At 39.4% G+C, this 27691-nt stretch overlaps 1 protein-coding gene across 1 annotated transcript; it reads left to right on the forward strand.

Annotated features, from left to right (window-relative positions):
- The first annotated feature begins 8376 nt into the window (after positions 1-8376).
- LOC137215942 (uncharacterized) lies at positions 8377-13117 on the forward strand. The gene is given in 2 exon segments (XM_067721544.1): positions 8377-12772; positions 12775-13117. Coding segments are annotated over 2 exon segments (4434 nt in total). The 5' UTR covers positions 8377-8391; the 3' UTR covers positions 12828-13117.
- The last annotated feature ends 14574 nt before the right edge of the window (positions 13118-27691 follow it).

Genomic DNA, 27691 nt, shown 5'->3' on the forward strand with positions numbered 1-27691 from the left:
GAAGAAAAGGAAATAAAAGGAATCCAAATTGGAAAAGAAGAAGTAAAGCTACCACTGTTTGCAGATCACATGATATTATACATAGAGAATCCTAAAGATGCTACCAGAAAAGTACTAGAGCTAATCAATGAATTTGGTAAATAGCAGGATACAAAATTAATGCACAGAAATCCCTTGAATTCCTATACACTAATGATAAAAATTCTGAAAGAGAAATTAAAGAAACACTCCCATGTACCACTGCAACAAAAAGAATAAAATACCTAGGGATAAACCCACCTAAGGAGAAAATAGAACTGCATGCAGAAAACTAGAAAACACTGATGAAAGAAATTAAAGGTGATACAAACAGATGGAGAAATATACCATGTTCTTGTATTGGAAAAAATAAAAACTGTGAAAATGACTCTACTACCCAAAGCAATCTACAGATTCAATGCAATCCCTATCAAACTACCAATGGCATTTTTCACAGAACTAGAACAAAAAATTTCACAATTTGTATGGAAACACAAAAGACCCCGAATAGCCAAAGCAATCTTAAGAAAGAAAAACGAAGCCAGAGGAATCAGGCTCCTGGACTTCAGACTATACTACAAAGCTATACTAATCAAGACACTATGGTACCGGCACAAAAACAGAAATATAGATCAATGGAACAGGATAGAAAGCCAGAGATAAACCCATGCACATATGGTCACCTTATTTTTGATAAGGGAGGTAAGAATATACAATGGAAAAAAGACAGCCTCTTCAATAAATGGTGTTGGGAAAACTGGAGAGCTATGTGTAAAAGAATGAAATTAGAACACTTCCTAACACCATACACAGAAATAAACTCAAAATGGATTAAAGACCTAAATGTAAGGCCAAACACTATAAAACTCTTAGAGGAAAACATAGGCAGAACACTCTATGACAGAAATCACAGCAAGGTCTTTTTTGACCCACCTCCTAGAGAAATGGAAATAAAAACAAAAATAAACAAATGGGACCTAATGAAACTTCAAAGCTTTTGCACAGCAAAGGAAACCATAAACAAGACTAAAAGACAACCCTCAGAATGGGAGAAAATATTTGCAAATGAAGCAACTGACAAAGGATTAATCTCCAAAATTTACAAGCAGCTCATGCAGCTCAATATCCAAAAAACAAACAACCCAATCCAAAAATGGGCCGAAGACCTAAATAGACATTTCTCCAAAGAAGATATACAGACTGCGAACAAACACATGAAAGAATGCTCAACATCATTAATCATTAGAGAAATGCAAATCAAAACTACAATGAGGTATCATCTCACACCACTCAGAATGGCCATCATCAAAAAAATCTAGAAACAGTAAATGCTGAAGAGGGTGTGGAGAAAAGGGAACACTCTTGCACTGCTGGTGGGAATGTGAATTGGTACAGCCACTATGGAGGACAGTATGGAGGTTCCTTAAAAAACTACAAATAGAACTACCATATGACCCAGCAATCCCACTACTGGGCATATACCCTGAGAAAACCATCATTCAAAGAGTCATGTACCACAATGTTCATTGCAGCTCTATTTACAATAGCCAGGACATGGAAGCAACCTAAGTGTCCATCAACAGATGAATGGATAAAGAAGATGTGGCACATACATACAATGGAATATTACTCAGCCATAAAAAGAAACGAAATGGAGTTATTTGTAGTGAGGTGGATGGACCTAGAGTCTGTCATACAGAGTGAAGTAAGTCACAAAGAGAAAGACAAATACTGTACGCTAACACATATATATGGAATTTAAGGAAAAAAAATGTCATGAAGAACCTAGGGGTAAGACAGGAATAAAGACACAGACCTACTAGAGAATGGACTTGAGGATATGGGGAGGGGGAAGGGTAAGCTGTGACAAAGTGAGAGAGTGGCATGGACATATATACACTACCAAATGTAAAATAGCTAGTGGGAAGCAGCCGCATAGCACAGGGAGATGAGCTCGGTGCTTCGTGACCACCTAGAGGGGTGGGAAAAGGAGGGTGGGAGGGAGGGAGACACAAGAGGGAAGAGATATGGGAACATATGTATATGTATAACTGATTCACTTTGTTATAAGGCTGAAACTAACACACCATTGTAAAGCAATTATACTCCAATAAAGATTAAAAAAAAAAAATCTTTGGAGCACCCTGCAAAATTTCAACGTGGTCTGTATATATTTATAAAAATATTGTTGAATTAATACTAACTTAGATGTAATAATGGTGATTACATATGTTCTTAATTATAGGAGATTGAGAATGTAGTAATTTGAAATGGTAAATGTGGAAAAATGTTAGAAAAACAATAATTTGACATTTCAGTTTCTGTCAAGCATATTGATTCTCACTGGCTGGGAGTAGATCTGTTTCTGAACCTTTTCTCCTCTAGTAGGTACTCCTGACATTTTCTGTTTCACTGTTCTTTATGCCTCAAGTGTGATTGATTTGATTTTGTAATTGAAAGCACAACAACATGCTAGTAATCAATATGTAATATAGGTAATACGTGAATGTAAACATCAAATCATATGGTTTCTGCTTTGGAAGTATACTGCCCGGGAGAATAGTCATTAAAATCAAACAACCAAGGGCAGAGCGGAAGAAATAAAGAAAATTTCCAAAAAATGTTTCTAGATGACCTTACTGCCAATCACAATTTTAAGTGTGGGGACACATCATCAAACAAAAGAGACAAAGTTCTCTGCCTTCCATAGTATAAAAGATCCACCTTCCAGGACTGCCGTGCTTGCCCAATAAAATGAGTAATTTCCAACAAAAATGTATATGTACTGCCTAAGGTAGAAATATTTAATCTGATTAGTTAACTTTTTGAACAATATCATAAATAAATATTTCAGCAAATAATTTTTCTTCTACATAATTATCTCTGATTCTCATGTGAGAGGAGAGTTTGAATGGTTTAAATACTAGAGTCTCCCTTGAGAGAAGTAACGGTGTAAGTACATAACAATACTATTGTGCCTTGGGTAATGACAAACTGCATTTTTAAAAAATGGTATCTTGCTATTCTCGAGAAAATCACTATACTGAATGACTGTCCTTAGGAAAAAAAATTCGGAAAAGGATCAAAGACACATTTGATGGTAGTAATGGCATGTGAATGACACGAATGTTGTATTTCCCCATGACTTCTGTAGACTCACCAAAAAAAGTTTCAATGGGGGACTACTGAACCAAAGGCAATTTTTAAAGCTTCTGTTCATGTATAAAGATATAAAACATTTCTTGCACCTTCCCTTGAAGTGTACAGTTTTCCAGTGTTCTTAGAAAAGTTCTCCTAGGTCGAGCTCTCACACTGCTGAATCTGATGTTGGAATGTTGGAAGCAGGTCTACTTCATTTTCAACATAGTGCTTTAACCTGTTCCAGATTGAGGACGCACACAAAATTTCACAGGTCGAAGAGCTCAGATCAATGTTGGTTTTTCTCACTTGCCTGCAACTGCCTTTCCTAGTTTTATGTATCATCACAACATACGAAAACAAAAATGCATTATGAGAGTATAACCACCCCAGTGGGTGCACGCATGAGCCGTTCTTCTATTCAAGGCCCCTTCTTTAATTTGGACTAACTTTCTCAAACTCCACACAGGGTGCATGAATTAAATAGAGTGGTGACATTGGGTGTCCTGATCTGGCGTTCTGCAGATATAATGATCACACATTTACCGTCTCAAATGTGAATATGCAATAGTACCAAATGGTTTCTATATAGTTATTAAAAAACACTTAAAAATATCAGTTTAAGCCATTCTAATACACTGCTAATACTGATACTAACACTGATTAAAATAAAATTAGCGGTCCTTAAATCAAACAGGATCTTTGATAAAGATCACATTTCTAAACACGTATGTGCTTTACTGAGTACCACTGATATGAAGTGTAAGTACAATTAAGCAAAGTGAACATACTGAAAGGGTACCTTGAGATATACTTTGGTATATTATATATACCCATCAAACTACACCCCAAATAAAGATAATAAATACATCCTTTACCTCAAAAGATTCTTCGTGACAGTTGAAAATGCCTCCTTCTTACTCTCCCTGACTCCCATCCCTAGACAATTACTGATTCCTATTCTTTCTGTCCCTGTGGATTAGTCTGCATTTCCTAGAATTTGATTCAAATAGAATCATGCATAACATACTTTTTTGTCTGGCCTCTTTCATCAAGAATCAAGAGCTCGTTTCATTTCATCGTTGAGTCATATCATATTTTATGCATATATGAGAAATCATCTACCCGTTCACTTGTTGATGGCCACTTGGGCTATTTCCAGTTTGGAGTCATGACAAGTAAAGCTGCTATGAACATCTGTGTATACATCTTTGTGCGAAAATACACTTCTTTTCTCTCCCTCTGGTAAATAACTAGGAAAGGATTAGTTGGATCACATGGTAAATACATTTACCTTAAAAAAAAACTTCTGTCAAACTGTTTTCCAAAGTTGTACCATTCAGCTATGTATGAATGTTCCAGTTACTCCACATCCTGGGTAATGCTTGTTCTTTTTAATTTTTTGCTATTCTAACAGGTGTGTAGTTGCATCCCAGTGTTGAATTAGCATATTTCTAATGATGAATGATAGTAAGAAACTTTTCATTGGTTTATCCACCATCCATATGTATTCTTTGGTGGAGAATCTGTTTAAATTTTGGCATTAAAAAAAATGGTTTTTTTGAATCATTGAGTATTGAGAGTTTTTTATATATTCTAGATATATCCTTTATAATATGCATGAATTAAAAATATTTTCCCAACCTGTGGTTTGAATTTTAACAACACTGTCTCTTGAAGAACAAACATAATTAATTCTCATGAATTCCAATTTACTGGTGTGTTACTTTATAGAGAGTGTTTTGGCTGTCATGTTAAAGGAATATTTACCTCACATAAGTTCACAAAGATTTACTCTTAGTGTTATTCTAAAAGTTGTCTAAGTGAAGGTTTTACATTTAAGTTTATGATCAGTTTTGGATTACTTTTATATAGCCTGAAATACTCACCAAAATTCACTATTCTGTACATATAAATCCAATGATTCCTGCATCATTTCAAAGAAACACTATCCTTTCCTTTTCCCTCTGATCTGGCTGTGTACCTTTGTCAAAAATCAGTTGTCTATTCACGTACAGATCTATTTCTGGACTCATTAGATCTATTCCATTTATCAATTTCTCTAGCCTTATCCTAATGTCACACATTTTCATTACCTTACCTTATAGTAAGATAAAGTAAAGTCTTAAGATCAGGTAATGTTAGTCCTTCAACCTTTTTATTCTTTTCCGTAGTTGTTTTGGCTATTCCAGGGCTTACTTATTTGGTGGCAGGGGTTTTGATTGTGTTCACCCTAAGATCAATTTGGGAAGAAGTGGCAGGTTAGCGGTACTGAGTCTTCTGACTGGCAGTGTTACTACTAATCATTTGGGTGGTGCTTTCCCTTGGTTGGTGTAGTTTCCTCACACACGTGAGTTGACCCCTACTCAACTGAATACTCAAGGGACCTTCTGCCAATATCTGGAGTTACTTCCCTGTGCATCTCCCTCCTCCCAGTTACTCTGTTCTGCAAATCTAGGCACTCTGTCCCTTCATCAACACACCTCAACACAGAGACTCCGCCAGGCTTGAGTACAGTGCCCTCCACCTGCACTGCAGGCTGGAAACTCTTTCCAAGAAGCAAACTAAGAAAATTATAGGCCCTCCTTATTTTTTCTGGTCTCTTGATGGTCACTGTCCTTCATGATTTGATACCCAATGCTTGCAACCACGGTGTCATATTTTGTGTTCACAGGAAATATTTTATTTGTTGATCTGGATCCTGTTACTCCACCTTAGCCCTAAAGATTGCTTTTGCTTGACACGGAGCATTGCATCTGAAGTAAAAAGACGTTAGGCATATCAAATGGCTTATTCCCTACATTTATGGGGCAGGGGACTTTAAGTGCTCTGTGCCACACCTTATTTATCTGTGAAATAAGAACACTAATAACTGCCCTGCTTAATTCTGGAATGTTTGGCAGATCCAGTGAGTGATGTTGTGGGACAAAACTCTGAACTGTAACACTTTATGTAACTAAGGATGAGGATAAAGAAAAAGTTAATAACAATTTGTACTCTACTCACTCACAAGGGAGGGAGAGTTATGATCTTCCTGTATCCCTCTCAGCTTAAGCCCAGAGACACTCTCACCCACCGTATAAGAAGCCTGAAAATGTTACTCAGTATAATGAGAATATCAATGCTACTTTAATAGCTGGTTGCCATTTGAATTAGATATATTTGGGGGAATAAAATAATTCCTTTGGGAATTAAAAGAAAATATGGCTCAAAAAAATTCTCTGCAGTTTAGGAAAGAAAACACACACACACACACACACACACACACACACACACACACACACACACACACACCAGAATGAGCCCTTTGCTTCTGTGGTGCAAACAAAGTAAAAAACTAGATAGGATGTATAGCACAGGGACCTATATTCAATCTCCTGGGATAAACCATCATGGAAAAGAATATAAAAGAGAATTATTTACGTGTATAACTGAGTCACTTTGCTGTACAGCAGAAATTAACACAACACTGTAAATCAACTATACCTCAATAAAAAAATTTTTTAAAAAGCGAGAAGATGAAGACAAAAGAAAAGTTAGCTGCTAAATACAGTAAAGATGAGAGATTTGGAATTATTCCATGAGAGCAAATAGTCTTAAAACTCCATCAGGTGGAGCTTATCACCCTCACTTTCATAGAGGGGAAAACTGAGAGTTTTATTAAAAAGTTTGCTATATGTCACAAGTAATAGTGATGGGAGAAGACACTCTCCCAAGTGTATCTAACTGCTGGGACACTCCTTCAACCACGGGACTGTACTGTTTCCTCACTTAGGACGGAGACACAAGCTGTGGAAAGAATATCAACTAGCTTGAAAATTCACATGATATTCAGAAATCCCCATTTATTTTTTTTTACTTGAATCAAAAATCAACCCATATGCCAGAAAATAAGGTATTTCTTATTTTCTTTAAAACACACCCACAGCAGAAATTTACCTTCATATGTATTCATTTAGCAGAACCTAACATAAAACAGGTACATAACAAATGTGGAAATTAAGAAAAGTAACAGCCACAGTTTATGCTGTGGAGGCTTATAATCGTCATGGACTTGCCTAACTTTTTAAAATCAAGATTATGAAAGTAATTAACTAGAGCTTGAATCTCTTCTGAGATTATTTTCCTGAATTATAACTGACTATCTCGTACAGCAATGAGTGCTATATTTTGACTTAATGTGGAATTTTATTATTTTCTTCCCCTGACATAAGACATATAAATTTTAATTTTAAAAGGCCACAATGTTAAACAAAGCATTCACTACAAATCTTTATATGAACAGAACCTAACCACAGCTCTGGATTCAGCTCTAAGTGTACTCAAACAGCTGTTCTGCCCTTCTTCTGTGTTTGTGTTCTTGAGTTTTTCATTTAAATTTTCTGCCCTTGTGGGACTCGAGGGACATTGTTCCAGCTAATGATTAAGAACTCTCCAGACAATAGGGGCTTCTTAGACAATGGGTGAATTTCCAGGATGTCCGGCCCCCTTCCGAGAAGGAGGGAGATAACAAAATGTAAAAAAGGTGTCTGTCAAAGACCAATCAGGCAGCTGGGGACAAGTTCCCTCTCTGGTCCGAGCCTAAGCCGGGACCAATCAGCAGGAGAACACAACCAAATCTATAATTTACACACGGGGAAGTGGGAACCTATAAAACTGACATATTCGCGCCCAAAAGGGTTTCTTCTTCGACCTCCTGCATGAGGACCAAGGAACCCCGGTGCACCGGCCTTCAATAAACCTCTTGCGTTTTGCATCGACTTCCGACTCTTGTTGTTTCCTGGGCGAGTCGAAACTCCTAGGAGACCGCGCAGGTCTAACATTTGGGGGCTCGTCCGGGATTCCACTCGCCCCGGACCACAAGAACATCGGGAGTTGGAGGTACCAGGTAAGCTCGAGCTTGATTGTCTGTTTGTCCCTTGTTCTTTGTGGGCCATTATCGGAGGAAAGCCGTAAGAATCGGCTTATTATGGAATCTGTATCGGACCTCTGGCTAGGCAGACGTGCTAATAGCCGGCGTCCATGAGCCCTAGGGGACGCCCTGGTGGCTCATCTGGAAGGAGAGGCAAACTCTGTCTCCCCTTCACTCGGTTTCGGCAGTTCCCTTGGTGATAACTGCCATCTGAAGAAGTTTCGGTTTTGAAGCGAGCTCGCGGTGGCCCATGCGTATATGTGTTTCATGGAGTTTTAACTGTTTCTGTATTGTGGTCTATTCTTCTTCTCTGACGGACGACAATGGGACAAACTGTGACGACTCCTCTTTCCCTTACCCTAAGCCATTGGACCGAAGTTCGGGCCAGAGCCCATAATTTTTCGGTAGAGGTGAAGAAACGAAAGTGGCAGACTTTGTGTGCCTCTGAATGGCCAACATTTCAGATAGGATGGCCCCCCGAAGGATCCTTTTTATTAGACAAGATTAAGCTGCTGAAGTCTAAAATATTTAATATAGATCCCCACGGACACCCAGACCAAGTACCATATGTCTTGGTCTGGGAAGATTTAATTCTCTCCCCACCTCCGTGGGTCCGGCCCTTTGTTTCCTCAACAGGTACGTCCGCGCACACATCAGCAGCGTCGGAGATATTAGCCTTAAAGAAAAACCCCAACACGGAAAAGCTACCCGACGCCCCGGATCCACCGAAGGCGATTTATCCTGACCCGCAGTCCGATTTGCTTCTTTTGGATTCCCCACCCCCTTATCCTCCGGCCCCAAATCCCCTACCACCTAGAGGACCCCCAGCTCCACTGCCCTCGGCACAAAGGGAACCATCCATGATGGAAGAAGAAAGGGGTCCCTCAGCGGGCACTAGGAGCCGGAGGGCTATCTCCCCGGACTCCACTGCCCTACCTCTTAGAGAGTATGGCCCCCCCGACGGCCAAGGGAATAGACCTCTCCAATATTGGCCCTTTTCCTCTGCAGATCTTTATAATTGGAAAATGCATAACCCAACTTTTTCCGAAAATCCACAGGCCCTTACCGCTTTAATAGAATCTCTTGTTTTCTCCCACCAGCCCACATGGGATGATTGTCAGCAGCTGCTTCAGACTCTCCTAACGACTGAGGAGAGGCAACGGGTTCTTTTAGAAGCCAGAAAAAATGTATTAGGCGCCAATGGGCAACCTACCCAGCTGCCTAATGAGATTGATGTTGGTTTCCCACTCGTCAGGCCAAACTGGGATTTCAATGCCCCGGAAGGTAGGGAGCGCCTGAAAATGTATCGCCAGGCTCTGGTGGCGGGTCTCCATGGAGCGGCCAGACGGCCCACTAATTTGGCTAAGGTAAGGGAAGTAACTCAGGGGCCCCAGGAATCGCCAACTGTGTTCCTGGAACGTTTAATGGAAGCCTTTAGACGCTTTACCCCTTATGATCCAACTTCGGAGGAACATAGGGCTACTGTAGCAATGGCTTTCATTGATCAAGCGGCCCCTGATATTAGGAAGAAATTACAGAGGCTAGATGGCTTGCAGGGATTTTCGCTTCAGGAGTTAGTAAAAGAGGCAGATAAAGTATATAACAAAAGAGAAACAGAGGAAGAGAAGGAAGAAAGAAAGCAGAAAGAGCAGGCAGCCCGTGAAAGAAGACGAGATAAGAGACAAGAGAGGAATTTAAGTAAGATACTGGCCACTGTGGTTGGAGGAAGAAATATAGGGGATAGAAATGGGCAGGAAGGGCGAACGGCAGACAGAAGGCGACCATTAGACAAGGACCAATGTGCCTACTGTAAAGAAAAAGGACATTGGGCGAGAGAATGCCCTAAGAAAAAGAATGGAGGAAGGCCAACCAGAAACAAAATCTTAACCTTGGAAGAAGAAGACTAGGAAAGTCAGGGCTCGAACCCTCTCCCCGAGCCCCGGGTAACTCTTAAAGTGGAGGGGGAACCTGTTCAATTTTTGGTAGATACCGGAGCCCAGCACTCCGTCCTTCTCCACTCAAAAGGTCCTATCTCAGCTAAAAGGTCATGGGTACAAGGAGCCACTGGGAATAAACAATATTCATGGACCACACGAAGGACAGTAGATCTTGGGATTGGACGAGTAACCCATTCATTTTTGATTATTCCGGAATGCCCCTATCCTTTGCTGGGAAGAGATTTACTCTCCAAAGTAGGGGCTCAAATCCACTTTCAGCCAGAAGGTCCCACCATAACTGATAATAAAGGAAGGTTACTTCAAATATTGACTATGAAATTAGAAGATGAATATAAATTATACGAGCAGCCTTCATCCTCACGAGTTAATGTTACAGATTGGGTAACTCGGTTCCCTCAAGCCTGGGCAGAAACTGCCGGAATGGGGATGGCCAAAAATCGGCCCCCGGTGCTAGTGGAACTCAAGGCAACTGCCACCCCAATAACGGTCCGTCAATACCCCATGAGTAGAGAAGCCAAAGACGGTATCCGTCCCCATATACAGAGGCTACTAGACTTGGGCATCTTAATAAGATGTCAATCAGCATGGAACACCCCTCTCCTGCCGGTAAAGAAACCAGGAACAAATGATTATCGGCCGGTGCAGGATCTACGAGAGGTAAACAAACGGGTGGCAGACCTCCACCCCACAGTTCCAAACCCTTACAACCTCCTGAGCACTCTTCCACCTCAACATACGTGGTATACTGTTTTGGACCTTAAAGATGCTTTTTTTTGTTTAAGACTCTCTCCCCTGAGCCAACCCTACTTTGCCTTCGAATGGAAAGATCCAACATCGGGAATGTCTGGTCAGCTGACATGGACACGGCTACCTCAGGGATTTAAGAACTCCCCGACCATCTTTGATGAAGCCCTCCATCAGGATTTGGCATTATATAGAGAATCAAATCCCCAGGTAACATTACTCCAATACGTTGATGATATTTTATTAGCTGCTGAGACCCAAGAAGATTGTATCAAGGGTACTGAAAAACTGTTAACGGAACTTGGAACCCTGGGATATAGAGCCTCAGCCAAGAAAGCACAAATATGCCAACGACAGGTCAGTTACCTGGGGTATCTATTAAAAGGGGGGCAAAGATGGCTCACGGAGAGCAGAAAGGATACGGTGGCCCAAATTCCGGCTCCCAAAAACGCCAGGCAGGTTAGAGAATTTTTGGGGACGGCCGGATTCTATAGGCTATGGATTCCAGGGTTTGCTGAGCTGGCAGCCCCATTGTACCCCCTAACCAAAAACAGCACTCCTTTCGTTTGGGGCGATAAGGAACAACGGGCTTTTGACCAAATCAAACGAGCTTTACTTTCAGCTCCAGCCCTAGGACTGCCAGATGTAACCAAACCTTTTCATTTATATGTGGCCGAAAATAAGGGCATTGCAAAAGGAGTATTGACTCAGAAATTGGGTCCCTGGAATCGCCCAGTTGCTTATTTGTCAAAAAAATTGGACCCTGTGGCATCAGGATGGCCCACCTGTTTAAAGATAATCGCTGCAGTGGCTGTTCTAGTCAAAGATGCTGACAAACTAACTTTAGGACAAAATCTAACGATAACAGCTCCTCATGCCCTGGAAAATGTAGTCCGTCAACCACCGGATAGGTGGCTAACTAATGCCAGGATGACCCATTACCAAACCCTGTTGCTAAACTCAGATCGCATCAAGTTTGCTCCAGCCACAGGACTCAATCCAGCCACCTTGCTACCTGATCCTGACTTGGAAGGCTCCACCATCATACATGATTGTCAGGAAGTACTGGCCGCAGCACACGGCAGTAGGCCAGATCTGATGGACCTGCCCCTCCCTGATGCTGATTTCACCTGGTTCACGGATGGGAGCAGTTTCCTGGAGGAAGGTAAGCGTCGAACTGGGGCAGCCGTGGTAGACGGAAAACAAGTCATATGGGCAGCGGCGCTACCACAAGGGACCTCAGCCCAACGAGCTGAATTAATTGCCCTGACGAGGGCATTAGAGATGGCAGAGAATAAAAAAGTAAACATCTACACAGACAGTAGATATGCGTTTGCTACCGCTCATATCCACGGTGCCATTTACCAACAGAGAGGGCTACTAACTTCAGGTGGCAAAGAAATTAAAAACAAAGACGAAATCATGGCTTTGTTGACTGCACTTATGCTTCCTACTAAAGTCAGTATCATCCACTGCCCTGGACATCAAAAAGGAAATACCCCAATAATTAGGGGAAATAATATGGCTGACCAAGTGGCCCGAGAAATAGCATCGGGAGAAGTCATTCTAGGACTGTCAGATAAAGTTCCTGAAAAACCAGGCCGCGACGAAGAAATCATCCCGGCCACAACAAAAGGAACTTTGTCCCCTCAGCAAGCAGAATCCATGTTACAACAGATGCACAGATGGACACATTTGGGGACTAAAAAGATGGTAGCCTTGTTACAAAAAGCTGGGTACGAAACCCCTGGAATGACAAAATTAGCTGAACAAATTGTGCAGGAATGCGTCCCATGTCAACAGGTAAATGCTCACAAAGGGAAACTTGAAACTGGAAAGAGACTCAGGGGGGACCGCCCAGGAACTTACTGGGAGGTGGACTTTACCGAAGTGTGTCCTGGAAGGTACGGTAATAAATACCTTTTAGTTTTTGTAGACACTTTTTCAGGATGGATAGAGGCTTTCCCAACAAAGAAAGAAACAGCTGCTGTAGTAGCCAAGAAGATTTTAGAAGAAATTTTTCCTCGATTTGGAGCACCAAAGGTAATAGGGTCTGATAATGGTCCAGCCTTCGTCGCCCAGGTAAGTCAGGATGTGGCCAGATATTTGGGGACTGATTGGAAATTACATTGTGCATATAGACCCCAGAGTTCAGGTCAGGTAGAAAGAATGAATAGAACTCTAAAAGAGACCCTAACCAAATTGTCCTTGGAGACTGGCGGTACAGATTGGACGGTGCTCCTTCCTTTAGCCCTGTTCCGGGTTAGGAATACACCTTCCCGGTACCATCTTACTCCTTTTGAGGTGCTATACGGGGCCCCACCTCCCCTTCTCACCTTAGGAGAAGAAATAAAACCAGACTGTCAAAATAACACTAACACTGACTTGTATGCTAGGCTATTGGGACTCCAACTGGTCCAAAAGGAGATATGGTCCCAACTCGCCGAGGCCTACCAACCGGGAACACTGGGAGAAACTCATCCTTTCCAAGTCGGAGACTCCGTATACGTCCGTCGGCATCGAACCCAGACGTTGGAACCTCGATGGAAAGGACCATACACCGTCCTCCTAACCACCCCAACGGCCATAAAAGTGGACGGCATCGCTGCCTGGATCCATGCTTCACATGTGAAAGCTGCACCAGTGGCGGCATCATCAGGATGGCAGGCCCAAAGAACCGACAACCCGCTCAAACTCAAGCTTCTACGAACCTAAGACTTATAATTTTGGTTTTACTGCCTTTACTGACTGTAAGTGATTTTGGCCCTCACCTTGCCCCAACGTCTAACTTGGCAGGTAATTTCTCAAACTGGAGATATAACCTGGTCCATTAGCCATACTGCCCCTCCCTGGACCTGGTGGCCAGACCTTTTTCCTGATGTCTGTAAACTGGCCATAGGAGCTCCCTATTGGGATCTAGAGAGTTATTATGATCAGCATAATGCTCCGTCCCAACTTCTAACTAAAGCTGATTACTCCGGAGAGGGTTGTAAAAACCAGGTCCGAAGAAGTTGGCTCAGAACCCTCTCCTTCTATGTATGCCCTGGGTTCCATCGCCCCCGATCCCTGAATTATAAATGTGGGGGAACTGAAAATTTATATTGCCAAAACTGGGGATGTGAAACCACAGGAGATACTTATTGGAGACCCACCTCAACTTGGGATTTTATTACAGTAACAGCCAACTACACTCATACTTCTTATAGGGGTCCCCGACCCGTCGCCCCCGAATGTTCAGGATGGTGCCACCCCCTCAAAATTTCCTTTAGTAATCCTGGAAAAAGAGATAAAAAATGGGTAAATGGCCACTCATGGGGCATTAGATTTTACAAGAATGGATATGATTTGGGAATATTAATGACCCTTAAGCTAAAGATTGAGACTCCTGCTCCTATATCAATAGGCCCAAATCCCGTACTTGGCCCCCCTTTGCTTCCCCCGGCCCCTCCAACTACGTCAACAAAGAATGAGACTAATGAAACCTCTGGATCCAAAGAACCCACAGTTAAGCCTGGGACTCCTCAGGATAGGATGCTTTCTTTGGTGCAGGCAGCCTTTACGGTCCTTAATGCTACAAACCCGGAGGCTACAAAATCATGTTGGCTCTGTTATGCTGCCCCTCCCCCTTATTATGATGCTATAGGATATAGTTCTAATTATACTAATGTCAGCTCCCCGGACCACTGTCGATGGAAACAGAAAGGGAACAGTAAATTAACTCTGTCTTCGGTTTCTGGAAATGGTACTTGTATAGGAACACCTCCCCAGTCCCATCGACACCTTTGTCATGATTTCAGCCTCCCTTCAGGCTCGGGATATCTTGTACCTCCCCAAGATGGATGGTGGGCATGTAACACGGGGCTAACCCCTTGTGTCTCTCTAGAGGTTCTCAACAATTCAGCTGATTTTTGTGTGCTAGTGCAATTAGTTCCTAGACTTATCTATCATTCAGATTTGTCCTTCTTAGATGAATACGAGGGAAAAACGAGAAGGAAGAGAGAGCCTGTAACCCTCACATTGGCTGTCCTTCTAGGACTAGGAATATCTGCCGGGATAGGAACAGGAACCACAGCCCTCATACAACAACCCCAGTATTATGCAAGTTTAAGACAGGCTGTAGACATCGACCTTCGAGCATTAGAAAGTTCCATAACTCAACTAAAGGAATCACTCACCTCACTTTCAGAAATGGTGCTGCAGAATAGAAGAGGCCTAGATTTACTGTTTCTTAAAGAAGGGGGATTATGCGCCGCTCTAAAAGAAGAATGTTGCTTTTATATTGATCATTCAGGAACCATTACCAAAACCATGGATAAACTAAGGGAACGCTTAGATAAAAGGCAAAAGGAGAGAGAAAACGAAAAAGGATGGTTTCAGTCATGGTTTGATAAGTCCCCCTGGTTTACCACCTTAATCTCTACTCTGTTGGGACCTCTTATTGTTTTATTGTTGATTTTAACTTTTGGACCATGTGTTCTAAATCGCTTGATAGCATTTATTAGAGAACGTATCAGTACTGTACAAGTTCTAATGTTAAGACAACAGTACCAAAGTTTACGAACAGAAGGTTGAGATTCCATGATTGGAATCAATAGTCACAAGAAAAAGGGGGGAATGTGGGACTCGAGGGACATTGTTCCAGCTAATGACTAAGAACTCTCCAGACAATAGGGGCTTCTTAGACAATGGGTGAATTTCCAGGATGTCCGGCCCCCTTCCGAGAAGGAGGGAGATAACAAAATGTAAAAAAGGTGTCTGTCAAAGACCAATCAGGCAGCTGGGGAGAAGGAGGGAGATAACAAAATGTAAAAAAGGTGTCTGTCAAAGACCAATCAGGCAGCTGGGGAGAAGGAGGGAGATAACAAAATGTAAAAAAGGTGTCTGTCAAAGACCAATCAGGCAGCTGGGGAGAAGGAGGGAGATAACAAAATGTAAAAAAGGTGTCTGTCAAAGACCAATCAGGCAGCTGGGGACAAGTTCCCTCTCTGGTCCGAGCCTAAGCCGGGACCAATCAGCAGGAGAACACAACCAAATCTATAATTTACATACGGGGAAGTGGGAACCTATAAAACTGACATATTCGCGCCCAAAAGAGTTTCTTCTTCGACCTCCTGCATGAGGACCAAGGAACCCCGGTGCACCGGCCTTCAATAAACCTCTTGCGTTTTGCATCGACTTCCGACTCTTGTTGTTTCCTGGGCGAGTCGAAACTCCTAGGAGACCGCGCAGGTCTAACACCCTGAGGTTTTCTCATTTGTATATCTGCCTTACAATACAGCTTTGACGATCCTGGGACATGGAGAGTGTTTACTCAAAACTAGTCCCCTTTCTTCCTTTTGTGAAAAAAATCTAAACCACAGAAGATCTGCAGATGGCATAAGAAGTTTACAGAGCAAGACCACTGAATGGCAACTTCTTCCTGGCAATTCTGCTTTCCTCGATGTGAGTGAGAAGAATGAAGATACGATTATTTCTCAAGATAAAACCTGAGTAGATAAGTGAGCAGATAAGGCAACAAAGGGGATGTGTATTATAGGGGACCAAAACTTGCCACCCCAAAAGGGCTCTTTGGTATGAGGATTATTTAGAGCTGAAATGAATCACAGCCCAAAAGGCTCAAGAGGAAACTCTGACCTTCCCCTGACTGCCTCAAGGATGTAGACAGAGGACCTGTTCCAGGAAGGGAGCCATTGCCAGACACAACTATAGTTGTGAACCAGGCATACAGACAGGGAGGAAGGTAGCAACGTCTGCTGGAATTCCTCTCTGTGGCCACGGTCGGGCCCAGCAAACCCTCGCTCACCAAACACTCACGTCTCCATCCCCATGCCAACTGCTTCCCTACCCTCTGAGCTCTGGAACTGCCACCTCCAACATCCTCTATTGCCTTTAGCTGAAAATGGTACTTATGGCGAGGGCTCCAGACATTCCAATGAGCTACCCGGTTTCCCTGGGTCTCTCCCATGTACACATGGGATTAAACTTTTTATTTTCTTCTGTTAATCTGTCTCATGTCAGTTTAATTCTTAAACCAGCCAGAGGAACCTCCTCCTTGAAAATATGGAGACGCTCAACTAATAAGAAAATAATGACAATAATAATAATAATAATGTTGTTATTTGCTAAATACTTATTGGAAAATCAACCGTTTTGTAGTTGTGATACATCCGAACCATTTTGGGGGGCAATTATCAGCACTAGCATAAGGGCATGGCACACATGACTTCTGAAGCCAAATCCAATTCCATGATTGAGGTTTTCCAAATTACTACTATTTTGCAAATAGAGGAAACATACATGAAAATATGGTATTTACTTTATAAACAATACAGGGAAAAAGTTACGTGAAATTTTCCATTTGCAATTCCACAACTCCGTAGATAAATATGCATTCTAACTCTAATTGTTTTTTAAAAATTAATATAAATTTGCCACTATTTGTAAATAAAAAATGGCAGCTTTCCTTCCATATCTTTAAACCTAAAGCAGACACGATTACCCTAGAGTACCTATGTCATTTCAAATATATGTACATTTGTTGCTATATTCAGATAATTAAACTATTTAAAAACTTTAAACCTGATATTATTTACTGTCTTCTTTCTGATAGTGTGCCTTGTTTCTCATAAGTGTTATGTTTACTAATAGAACATCTTCTCATTTTAAATTAAGTGGAAAATGTAATACTTTCAAATATTAATATAATTTGAATTCATGGGAATAATTTCATTTTAACACTGGACTTGCACTGACAGTTTACTGTTTTGAAGTTGATGGTCATGTTTTTTTAATGGGAAAAGGAAGCTAAGCATTGAAACATAATAAATAGGCAAAGAACTACAAAAATCACGTAATCCACTTTACGGTATCCATTAAAGTAAGAAAAACTAGGCACTAGATACTGTTCGAGAAAATATTCATAACCACATAAAGACTTGCATGCAAACGTTCATGGCAGCAGTATTCAAAATAGCCCGAAAGTGAAAGTAACCCAAATGTCCATCAACTGGTGAACGGATAAACAAATTGGGGTACATTCATACAACGGAATATTATTCAGAAATGAAACAGAACAAAACACTGATCCCTGCAACAATGTGGAGGAACCGTAAAAGAAGCCAGACACAAAAGACCACGTCATATGTGACAGATATATATGAAATGCCCTGAAAGTGCCAACCTACTGAGACCAAAAATAGGTTTGTCATTATCTGAGACTAAGGGCGGGAACTCCAAGTGGGCATGAGGTGCTTACTGGGGTGATAAAAACATTTGAAAACTGGATTATGGTCACAGTTGCACAACTCAGTAAACGTATAAAAATCACTGAATGGTATTTATAAAATGGGTAAATTTTATGGTATGTAAATTATACTTCGATAGTGTTTTTTTAAAAAGTTAAAAAAACTCATTCACAATGGCAGTATTTCTATGATTGGTTACAAAAACTACTGTAGGGATTTTGTTTGCTTGGGTAGGGGTTTTTTTTTTCATCAAAATATGATCTTTTCCTAAATATGTTCAAAAAATTGTTGAGGGCTAATAAATACTTCGATTTGTATTAACATGGTTTATTTATCAATAATGAACTCTTCTGCAATCTAGAAATGTCTAAAAGAGATCTGAGGACACCTTTTTTTACGTCAATAACAATATTTTTGAAACTAGCATTCAATATAATAAGTATTAAATAAAAAGATAATGCCTAATACTGTATGTGAGAACATTTCTTAAACTACATGTATAAGAATCTCTAAGATACTGAATTTCAACAAGCGAAAAGAATGCTAAAGAAATCAACGCAGATGACTAATGTGGAAAACAAATACCCACCACACCACAAAGTAATATTTCTGAATTGCCTTTTTTCTTTAAAACAATCAGATCATATCAAGTGATACTCTATCCTAAGTATTATGCAACAGTATATTTAAATCTGATAGACAAGCTATTAATTCAACAAACATGTTATTTTTCAATAACATTTACTCAGCCTCTCCTAATACCAACATCTCACATAGCCACAGTGCAGTTATCCATACTAAGGAGTTAGCACTCATAAAACACACACAACTACAGACTTTACTCATTTGACATCCATGATTATGATTTCTGACTCTCCCATTCACAGCAGACGTTATACCTGATTGGAAGAGCGAAATCCAGGTTTTCATACAGAAATAGAAGGCAATGTAGTGTTTAGTTAGATCAGAGACTAGCAGCCTTAAGTGTACTTTGGACATACAGGAGAATAATTTAACGTGTAGCTATGATTTGTCAATAATTCTAGCTTCTATAGACCTTTAGTCAGTCTACTAATGTATATGCATATAAACAAGGAGTATCAATGAGATTCAGAGTCTATATCAAGTATTGACGCAGTCTGGTTTCTAAATTATCTTTCTTGTAAAGAATGGTACTTAAATGCCCAAGGAACATTTTCCTTAATTTCAATATTTTTTCCTATTTTTAGGGTTACCATCTTAGAGTAATTGCAGCCACATCCAACTATAATGCTGGAAACCGCTAAGGTTTTTACTGAAACATTACTGACTGTGTGACTGACACCCTTGGACACCGGGTTTGTAATTCACTAATTATTTGTTTGTAATTAAACAGATGTTTATTAAGCCCTGGCCTACAAGGCTGGTGACTGGGGTATTATCATCTTGTTCAATCTCTGAAGAATCTTGTGATAAAGGTATTTTCTTCATGCTTTTACAGCTGATTAAACTGAGTCTCAGAGAGCAATGTAATTACCCGTGTCATGTCCATGTCGTTGGCATGTGATAAACAGACCCAATACTGAATGCTGGCAAATCCAATCCTCATTTAACTGCATCACAGAAATCTGTCTGATCTTGTAACACTATTACAAGGCACATATCAATTTTCCAGGTCACTACTGTCCTTTCTTGAAATTATAAATTGCATTTTTCACCAGGATCTCTTCTTACGTGTGTTTCCCAACTGTATGTAGGAAAGAGTTGTACATAACACTGAAAGAAAAATGAAATTAGCATAGATGTCTTGTTTTTTGCACAATTCTCCCCCCCTCCCCCACTGATGACCTGAAAAATCACACCAGTATTCCTCTCCTCCCTCTTCCTTTTCTCTGCATGTGTTTTGTTATTCTCTTGTCTGGACTGACTCTTTTATCAGCATCTTCCTTTTCCTCTGACATTACTGTTTCCATGATCTCCCTAAATCTGAGGCCAGGCTCTCTATCATCTTTCAGCTTATCTTGTCTTTCCTTTTAAAGCCACCAAAGCCATGGTTTATACCTGCATATTTTCTGTATCTTTCTACATCACTGGTTCTTACCAACTTTTGTTTTTCTGCTGTTCATTTCACACCTTGTCATGTCGCTAAACGGCACACACTCATTATTTATTGCAATGTGACTGAATAGCATTTTTCAGGAAAAATCCAGTAATGATAACATAGGTAATCAAGATCAAGATCATTTGACAGATAATAAGCAAACACAGGTGATCATGTATATACTCTACGAAAATGAAATTAGGGGCAAATACTCTTAAAATTGAATGTGAAGTATAAGATTTTTATGTATTTTAATATTTATTAAGCATAAGAAGAAGATGAATTTTTTTAAGTGGGAAAATACAGGTTCAAAGAACAACTCTTGTTCCATATGGAAAACAAAATAAGAAATAATTCACTATTATTGTATACTGAGTAGTACTGCCTAAACAGCACATGTGCAAATATGAGATTGCCACACAAAATATGCTATACATAAAATTATGCTGTATAAAAACTTCCTTGCCAATTTGAGCAATTTTTCAAAATCAATACTGGGGAAAAGGATTTCTTCATGGGAACACTGATATATCCCATTATTATTAGTTCACAGAGGAAAGTGAAACCTACTGAGATATTCTACATCCAATAGTAAATTGACTTTTAAAATTAATATGTATTAAATAACTTAAGTGACTTCATGTCTAGAAATTAAAATCCACAGATTATTACACATGACACCAATAGCTCAAGCACAAAAGAAAAATTAAATAAATTGGATTTCATCAAAATTTTTTAAAAAATCTTTAATGCTTCAAAGGACTTGTTAAGAAAGCAAAGACAACGTGCAGAATGAAAGAAAATATTTTTAATTCATGACATATATCTAAAAGGGAACTGTATCTGGACTATATAAAGGACACTCACAACTCAGTAATAAAAAGACAACCCAATTTAAAAACAGGCAAAGGATTTGAAAGACATTTCTCCAAAGGATAGGCAAACTGCCAAGAAACATGCACTAGCATGGCTAGAATCAAAACGTCTGGTAATGAAAGTATCGCCAAAGACATAAAGACATTAGAGCTCTCATGCACTGCTGATGGGAATGTAATACGGTGCTGTCACTTGGGAACAAAATCTGGCGGTTCCTCAGGTGTTTAAACATTGAGTCACCGTATGACCCAGCAATTCCACTCCTATCTACACTTCTATCTCAATAAAGCTGTTTCAAAAACCTCAATTCAGCAAGTTTTAAATGCCCAGTATCAAATTTTAATATATACAATAATGTGAAGAGGAGCTCTCACTAATACATTTTAACAGATAATTTTGTTAACTTTATTAAAATTATTTCACTTGATCAATCTAACGAAAGTAACAAAAATAACTAACACCTTTGAGCTCTTAGGTGGCAGTCACTATCCTAGAAGTTATGAACATAATAACTAGTTTAATCTGATCAATTACATGATACTCTATTTCAAACATGAGCCTAGTAACGCACAGAGAGGTTAAGAAACACAAATTTCACATATTTCAACTGGTGGAGTCTTAAGATTATTAAAAAAGATACAATTTGATTTTTTTGCATTTCTTTCTATTCAGAAGTTAAGTTTCATTGAGTTTTTTCAACATTACCAAGTATTTAACTTCCATGGTATATTAAGCCATAGGCAAGTAAGACTATATTTGTCAGAATTTACATATTATCTGGATAAACTGGCTTTATGGAAGTCATTTTAGATAAATATCTATTATTGACACAGCTGCATATGTCAATAAAATGACACAGGTTTTCAAAACAAAATATGATATTTTAAAAGACATCAATATAAAAGCAAGTGAATAAAAAAACAAACAAAATGGAAAAACATTTCAGGATCTGAGAAAAAATGAATTGCAATCCAGAGTTTTATGTCAGGAAAAATTATCAATCAAATATAAGACAGAATAAAGACATATTCAGTTCTGCAACATTCACACTTATATATCCCCTTCGGGGAAATTACTGGCAGCGGTACCTCTCCAAAATGTATTAGAAAGCCAGGAAAGAGTAAGTTATAGGATCTAGGCCCTAAGGGATCCCTGGCAGGTCTGAGCAACAGAAGGAATTACAGGATGTGAGTGAAAGGAAATTTAAGGATGGCAAGAATTCAGCGGACTTGGAGAACAGCTGGTCCAAACTGAGACTGAAATGGAATTGATTCCATTGATTCCAGAAACTTGGTTTCTCCATAAAATTCAAACAGAGAAAACCCAAACATTTGAAACAAATCAAGGAGGGTTATTTTTCAAATAGATTTGTTAGGAAGGATAAATTATTGATAGCTACATAGAAAACACATACATGATTGCACACACACACACACACAAAATGAGAGAATTCTATACTACACAAATAACATTTTTTAAATTAAATGAATTGTAGTACATTACATAACTCACCCGTGAATAATATTTACATAGTCATAATAGTAAAACTATTGGATTATTGTCGGCAAAAATTAATGTAAAATAGTAAAAGGTTGGGATTAAAGAAAATGCATGCGGCTATTTTTACTGGTATGTGTGACGGGGGAAAGGTAAAAGAGAGCTAAATCCATACCTCCCACTGTAGGAAGTCAAATGATAATATATTTAACTGAAAAATCAGGAAATGTCAATAGAATCCTGTTCTAGGTATATGGGTGGATGTGTGTGTGGACATGTGGACATGGTGACATGCATGTGGCTATCGCAGCTGAAAGGGAAGACTTCTGAAACCGGGGGTGGGAAGGAGGAGGAGAAATAGGTGCTTTTCATTACATGGTTATTTAAAGTATTTGCCTCTTACCTCTAAGTATATTTATATGTTTGATAAAAGTAAACATTTACAAAATCAAAAAATGAAGTTGTAGGAATTCACAAAGAAATATGTACTCTCAGGCTTCCCTGGTGGCGCAGTGGTTGAGAGTCCGCCTGCCGATGCAGGGGACACGAGTTCGTGCCCCGGTCCGGGAAGATCCCACATGCCACGGAGCGGCTGGGCCCGTGAGCCGTGGCCACTGAGCCTGCGCGTCTGGAGCCTGTGCTCCACAGCGGGAGAGGCCACAACAGTGAGAGGTCCGCGTACCGCAAAAAAAAAAAAAATAATAAATATGTACTCTCCCTCAGAACTGGACAGTTTTTACATTTTTGTCTGGATACTTTTTACTTTATTTTTTTGTTTTGCTTTTAAGAAATAAAATCTTAATAGATGAATCTGAGGACCCACCTCTTCTCTCACCTTAGAGATGCTATTATCAGGAGGATAATGTGTGCCCTTCCTAGCCATAGTTTTGTACTTTAATATATGATCTATCAACATATAAACTATAGATTGCCATATAATTTTGAAATTTTTATGTGAATGTTAAACAGTTACAACAGCGAATCAAAGGTTTTCTCAAGGAACTAACAGATTGAGTTATGGATTTTGAAAGCCTATTTAAAATTTTAGCACCAAATTTCAACTATGATTTCATGATATTATACTATATAATAATCCCATGCATTTTATTTATAGTGAGAGCCATGATCTCTCACTTTCTACTTACTAATTCTTATTTTATGCTGTGGAAATATCTTGCTGACTTCATTCCTGAGCTCAGAGCAGATTAGCACCTAGGAGGGCTGTGATAACAGCAAGAAATAACAAACCAACTGTAAGAAATAAGACTGGTAAATTACCCAACAAAGGCATGAGAAATCTGTTGTCTGGAATCATTTAGTGCACAGGCAAACAGCCCTAAGCACCACAGTAGGAACGGAGCTTCTGCCAAAAGTTATTTGATGTCCAATGATAACAGAATCACCAGTGATAAAATGAATGTAGTTCCACACACTCAGGGGAGATAGAAAACTGTGTAACCATGTTTAAAATGAAGGATCGACATTTCTAAGTTGATATTCCCAAGGTAAAACTTCAAGGTAATTTTTCCAAGAATGTCAGAAAAACGAAATGTCTCTGTAACTAGCAGCAGTTTTAGAAAAGAAAGTGCAAGTGAAAACTACGGTGCAGACGCATCAAATCCAAGGCACGAAGGGGAACGTTTAGAAAGACCTTGTAAAAGTAGGAAACACGAATCTTTGAACATTCTTAAAGTATTATAAAGCAGGCCAAGCCCGTGAGGCAACATGATCCATAAGAGCAGATGCATGGAAAAAAAGATGCAATCAGCTTTGTGAAAGGTGTTTGTTATAAAGCATTATTGCAAACAAACCCAATTCACATGTGGAAATAGAGAATTAGCTTAAAACCAGCCTTAAACTTCTTATTTCTGTCTTATCAATGTCAACTTCTATCCTAGGTTTCCATCAAAAAGGACATCAAGGGGTTGGCTCAAGCAGCCAGACAGGGACCCCATGCATGGCTGTGGTGTCTAACCCTCTTCTGTCCTGGAACTGTTGGAGAATCTCAAGGCGCAAAATCCCAACCCAGAAACTACACTATGACTAAATTAAACAAAATACGTTTTCATATAAATTCAGGCAAATCAAGAACTTGCCAAATGCCCCCTGCAGATTCCAGGGCATCTTCCTTCAGCTTCTGATGGCTGAAGTAAAGTACTCCCCTGATTTAAAAGCAGTATGGTTTATTAGGAAAACTTCTGTTTGACTTAATATTCATTTTTTATTTTTTATCTTTTTTTTATTTTTTATTCTTTTATTTTTGGCGGTACGCGGGCCTCTCACTGCTGCGGCCTCTCCCTTTGCGGAGCACAGGCTCCCGACGCGCAGGCCCAGTGGCCACGGCTCACGGGCCCAGCCGCTCCGCGGCATGTGGGATCCTCCCGGACTGGGGAACGAACCCGCGTCCCCTGCATCGGCAGACGGACTCTCAACCACTGTGCCACCAGGGAAGCCCCAGTTTTTATTTTGAACAGTGAGAAAGGAAGGGGACAACGCTCAAGCACAGGATTAGCTATAGTATCTTCACTCTTAAACCCTTCTTGCTTCCATCTTCACAGGTGTTAAAGTCTTATTTTTTTTCCTTGTTGAATACTGTAATAAACGGCTAGTATACTTTCCTGAGCTAACTGAAGAGAAGAATACTTTGAACAAATAATATAGATCCATCTTAAAAGAAAAACAAACGGTCAGCCTATGTAATTGTCATATTCCTCCATCATGTGTTAACCAAAGCTTACAAAAAGAACCATGGAATTAACTTGAAAATTTCTAATTACTTTTTTCAACTGAGCCTCTTCTGTTTGTCAGTGAAATGACTAAGACTGGGAGGGAGAAGGACAGAAGCGGATGAGGAAGAGGAAAGGAAAGCGAAGATAAGGAAGAAACAAAACACTTGCAGCATGCACACCCCCAACCTTCTAAGGGTCTAACACCATCTTACATAGAAAGCGCCACATGGTACAGTAAGAAAAAATATAGTGAACAACACTGACCCTTTTTAAAATTACTCGGAGCAATACACACATGGGTAAATACATGGTTAAATAGAGATTTATTTCCAAACAGCAAAATGACTAACGTGCAAAATGGCAGTGTGTCTACATAGGGGAATCACACAGGATTGTTTTTCTTTTTGTCTGTCTCTATTTCCTAAATTTTATTTTATTTATTCTATTTCTTTTTTTCATTTAATACAAGATGGAGAAAACTTATTAGCAATATATGAAAAGCCAGGCACTTCAACAATCATAACCAAATAATAATCTTTTCTAATGACCTTTCATGTAAGAATATTTTAATATGTGAAATAAAGTATTTTTACCAATATTTTTTAAAAAGAAAATGCTCCTATTTAGGCACCCTGAACTGTATGTAGTTCAAAGTTCATCAACGGATGTTGGAAAAAAAGGGTTTCAAAGTAATTTCTAAGGATAATACACAGTACACAAAAATGGATATGCCTAAACTACATCATTCTGTGGAATATCATATCTCTTTTTAAGATTGTATACATGGCTGCGTGTAGCTCTGAGTAAAATACAATTTCTGTAATACATAATTAAATGTGGATGATATCTTCCTAGGATTGAAAATTGAAACGTTCCATTGGCTTTGAATTATGCAAGTCATAAGCATCTTAAATTGCTTTTAAAGAAAAATATATTGATGTCAAAGACAGATTTCCTTGCTTTTAAATGAGTAATATTTCAGAAAGTTTTAAGCAAATAAAAAGAAAGTGGTATAACGGAAATCAATATTCAATATTATATATGCTAGTGTAACCTACATATCTCATAAACATCATGCATCTGAAAATTTATATTTATAACAACTGTTCCTTTCTCAAGTGAATAGGAAAAAAGATAACTAGCTATAAAAGGCATAAAGTTAGAACATAAAAAGTAAAACTAGGATTTTACTTTTTTTTTTACACGGGCCTCTCACTGCTGTGGCCTCTCCCGTTGCGGAGCACAGGCTCCGGACGCGCAGGCTCAGCGGCCACGGCTCACAGGCCCAGCCGCTCCGTGGCATGTGGGATCTTCCCGGACCGGGGCACGAACCCGTGTCCCCTGCATCGGCAGGCGGACTCCCAACCACTGCGCCACCAGGGAAGCCCGGATTTTACTTTTTAATAATATTCAGAACATGGCTTGTAGATCATGGCTCTAGCTTCAGAACTAGAGGCATCCATCCTCCGCATCCACGTCTCTCACTGATACTTTTCTACTAAGCTTGTATCAAATCCATTAGAATCTTGAAATAAATCTAATCCATTAATGCTAATAAAAACTTCATTCATAAGAAATTAGGCGAGAAAATTCTGCATTTCTCCTATGATATATAGTGCTTATATGGATCTTATATTCTTATAGTTTTATGGATTAAATTAGATCAGATACTCTGGTTTATTCAGAGATTAAAGAAATTACTTTTAACAACTGCACAATTGTTCTTACTCGCCAACAAGTTGATGGAGTTTTGTTATTTTGATAGAGAAGCTTAAAGTTTATCACCCCATGTTATTAATACAGTGTTTTCCAGTGGCTATTACACAGTGTAAACTCTATGGGATATAAAAAGTTGCAAAAATAAAACAAGTTTTTAAATGGCAAAAAATACTTATATCAAATAAAGGAAACAGAAGTTTGTTACCTAAGCTAAACAGGTCTCAGAACTTTAACATGTCAAGAACCAGCAGTTTCTAAAAGGAGCCTGTTGTATTCATGTTCCCATAACACCCATGACTACAATCACCTTTTTGCCAGTAGGATTTAGCAAGACTCTCTTTGTGCTTTAAGTGTAAGTGTTTAATGAAGCATCTGTTTCTTATCCACATCTTAATCCTCATATTCCAAGTCCTTAATGTCTAGGAAGTACCTACTAAATTTTGATGAATAAGTGAATGTATTGTGTGTCTATATTGGCCCATAAAGTAGGATAATCACACATTTCATACTTTGATTCTCTGTTTCAAAGGACTTCATGTACCTAATGGCAAAGAGGACCATCAATTTGAGCACATAATGCTTTTCTTCTAAAAAAAATTAAGAGCCACTTTCATGATTTTGGGGGGGACACAGAGACTACGAATTAAATAAGAAGCTGGATTTCAGAAGTGTTCAGTCCATGGTTACATGTGAATGGACAGGTTTCTAAAGGATCAAAGACATTAGTGAAAGTCATACACCTTCCTAAATCCACGACCAGAAGATACTTAGACATA

Source organism: Pseudorca crassidens, chromosome 21 (assembly GCF_039906515.1).
Source record: "Pseudorca crassidens isolate mPseCra1 chromosome 21, mPseCra1.hap1, whole genome shotgun sequence".
Taxonomy (NCBI): Eukaryota; Metazoa; Chordata; class Mammalia; order Artiodactyla; family Delphinidae; genus Pseudorca; species Pseudorca crassidens.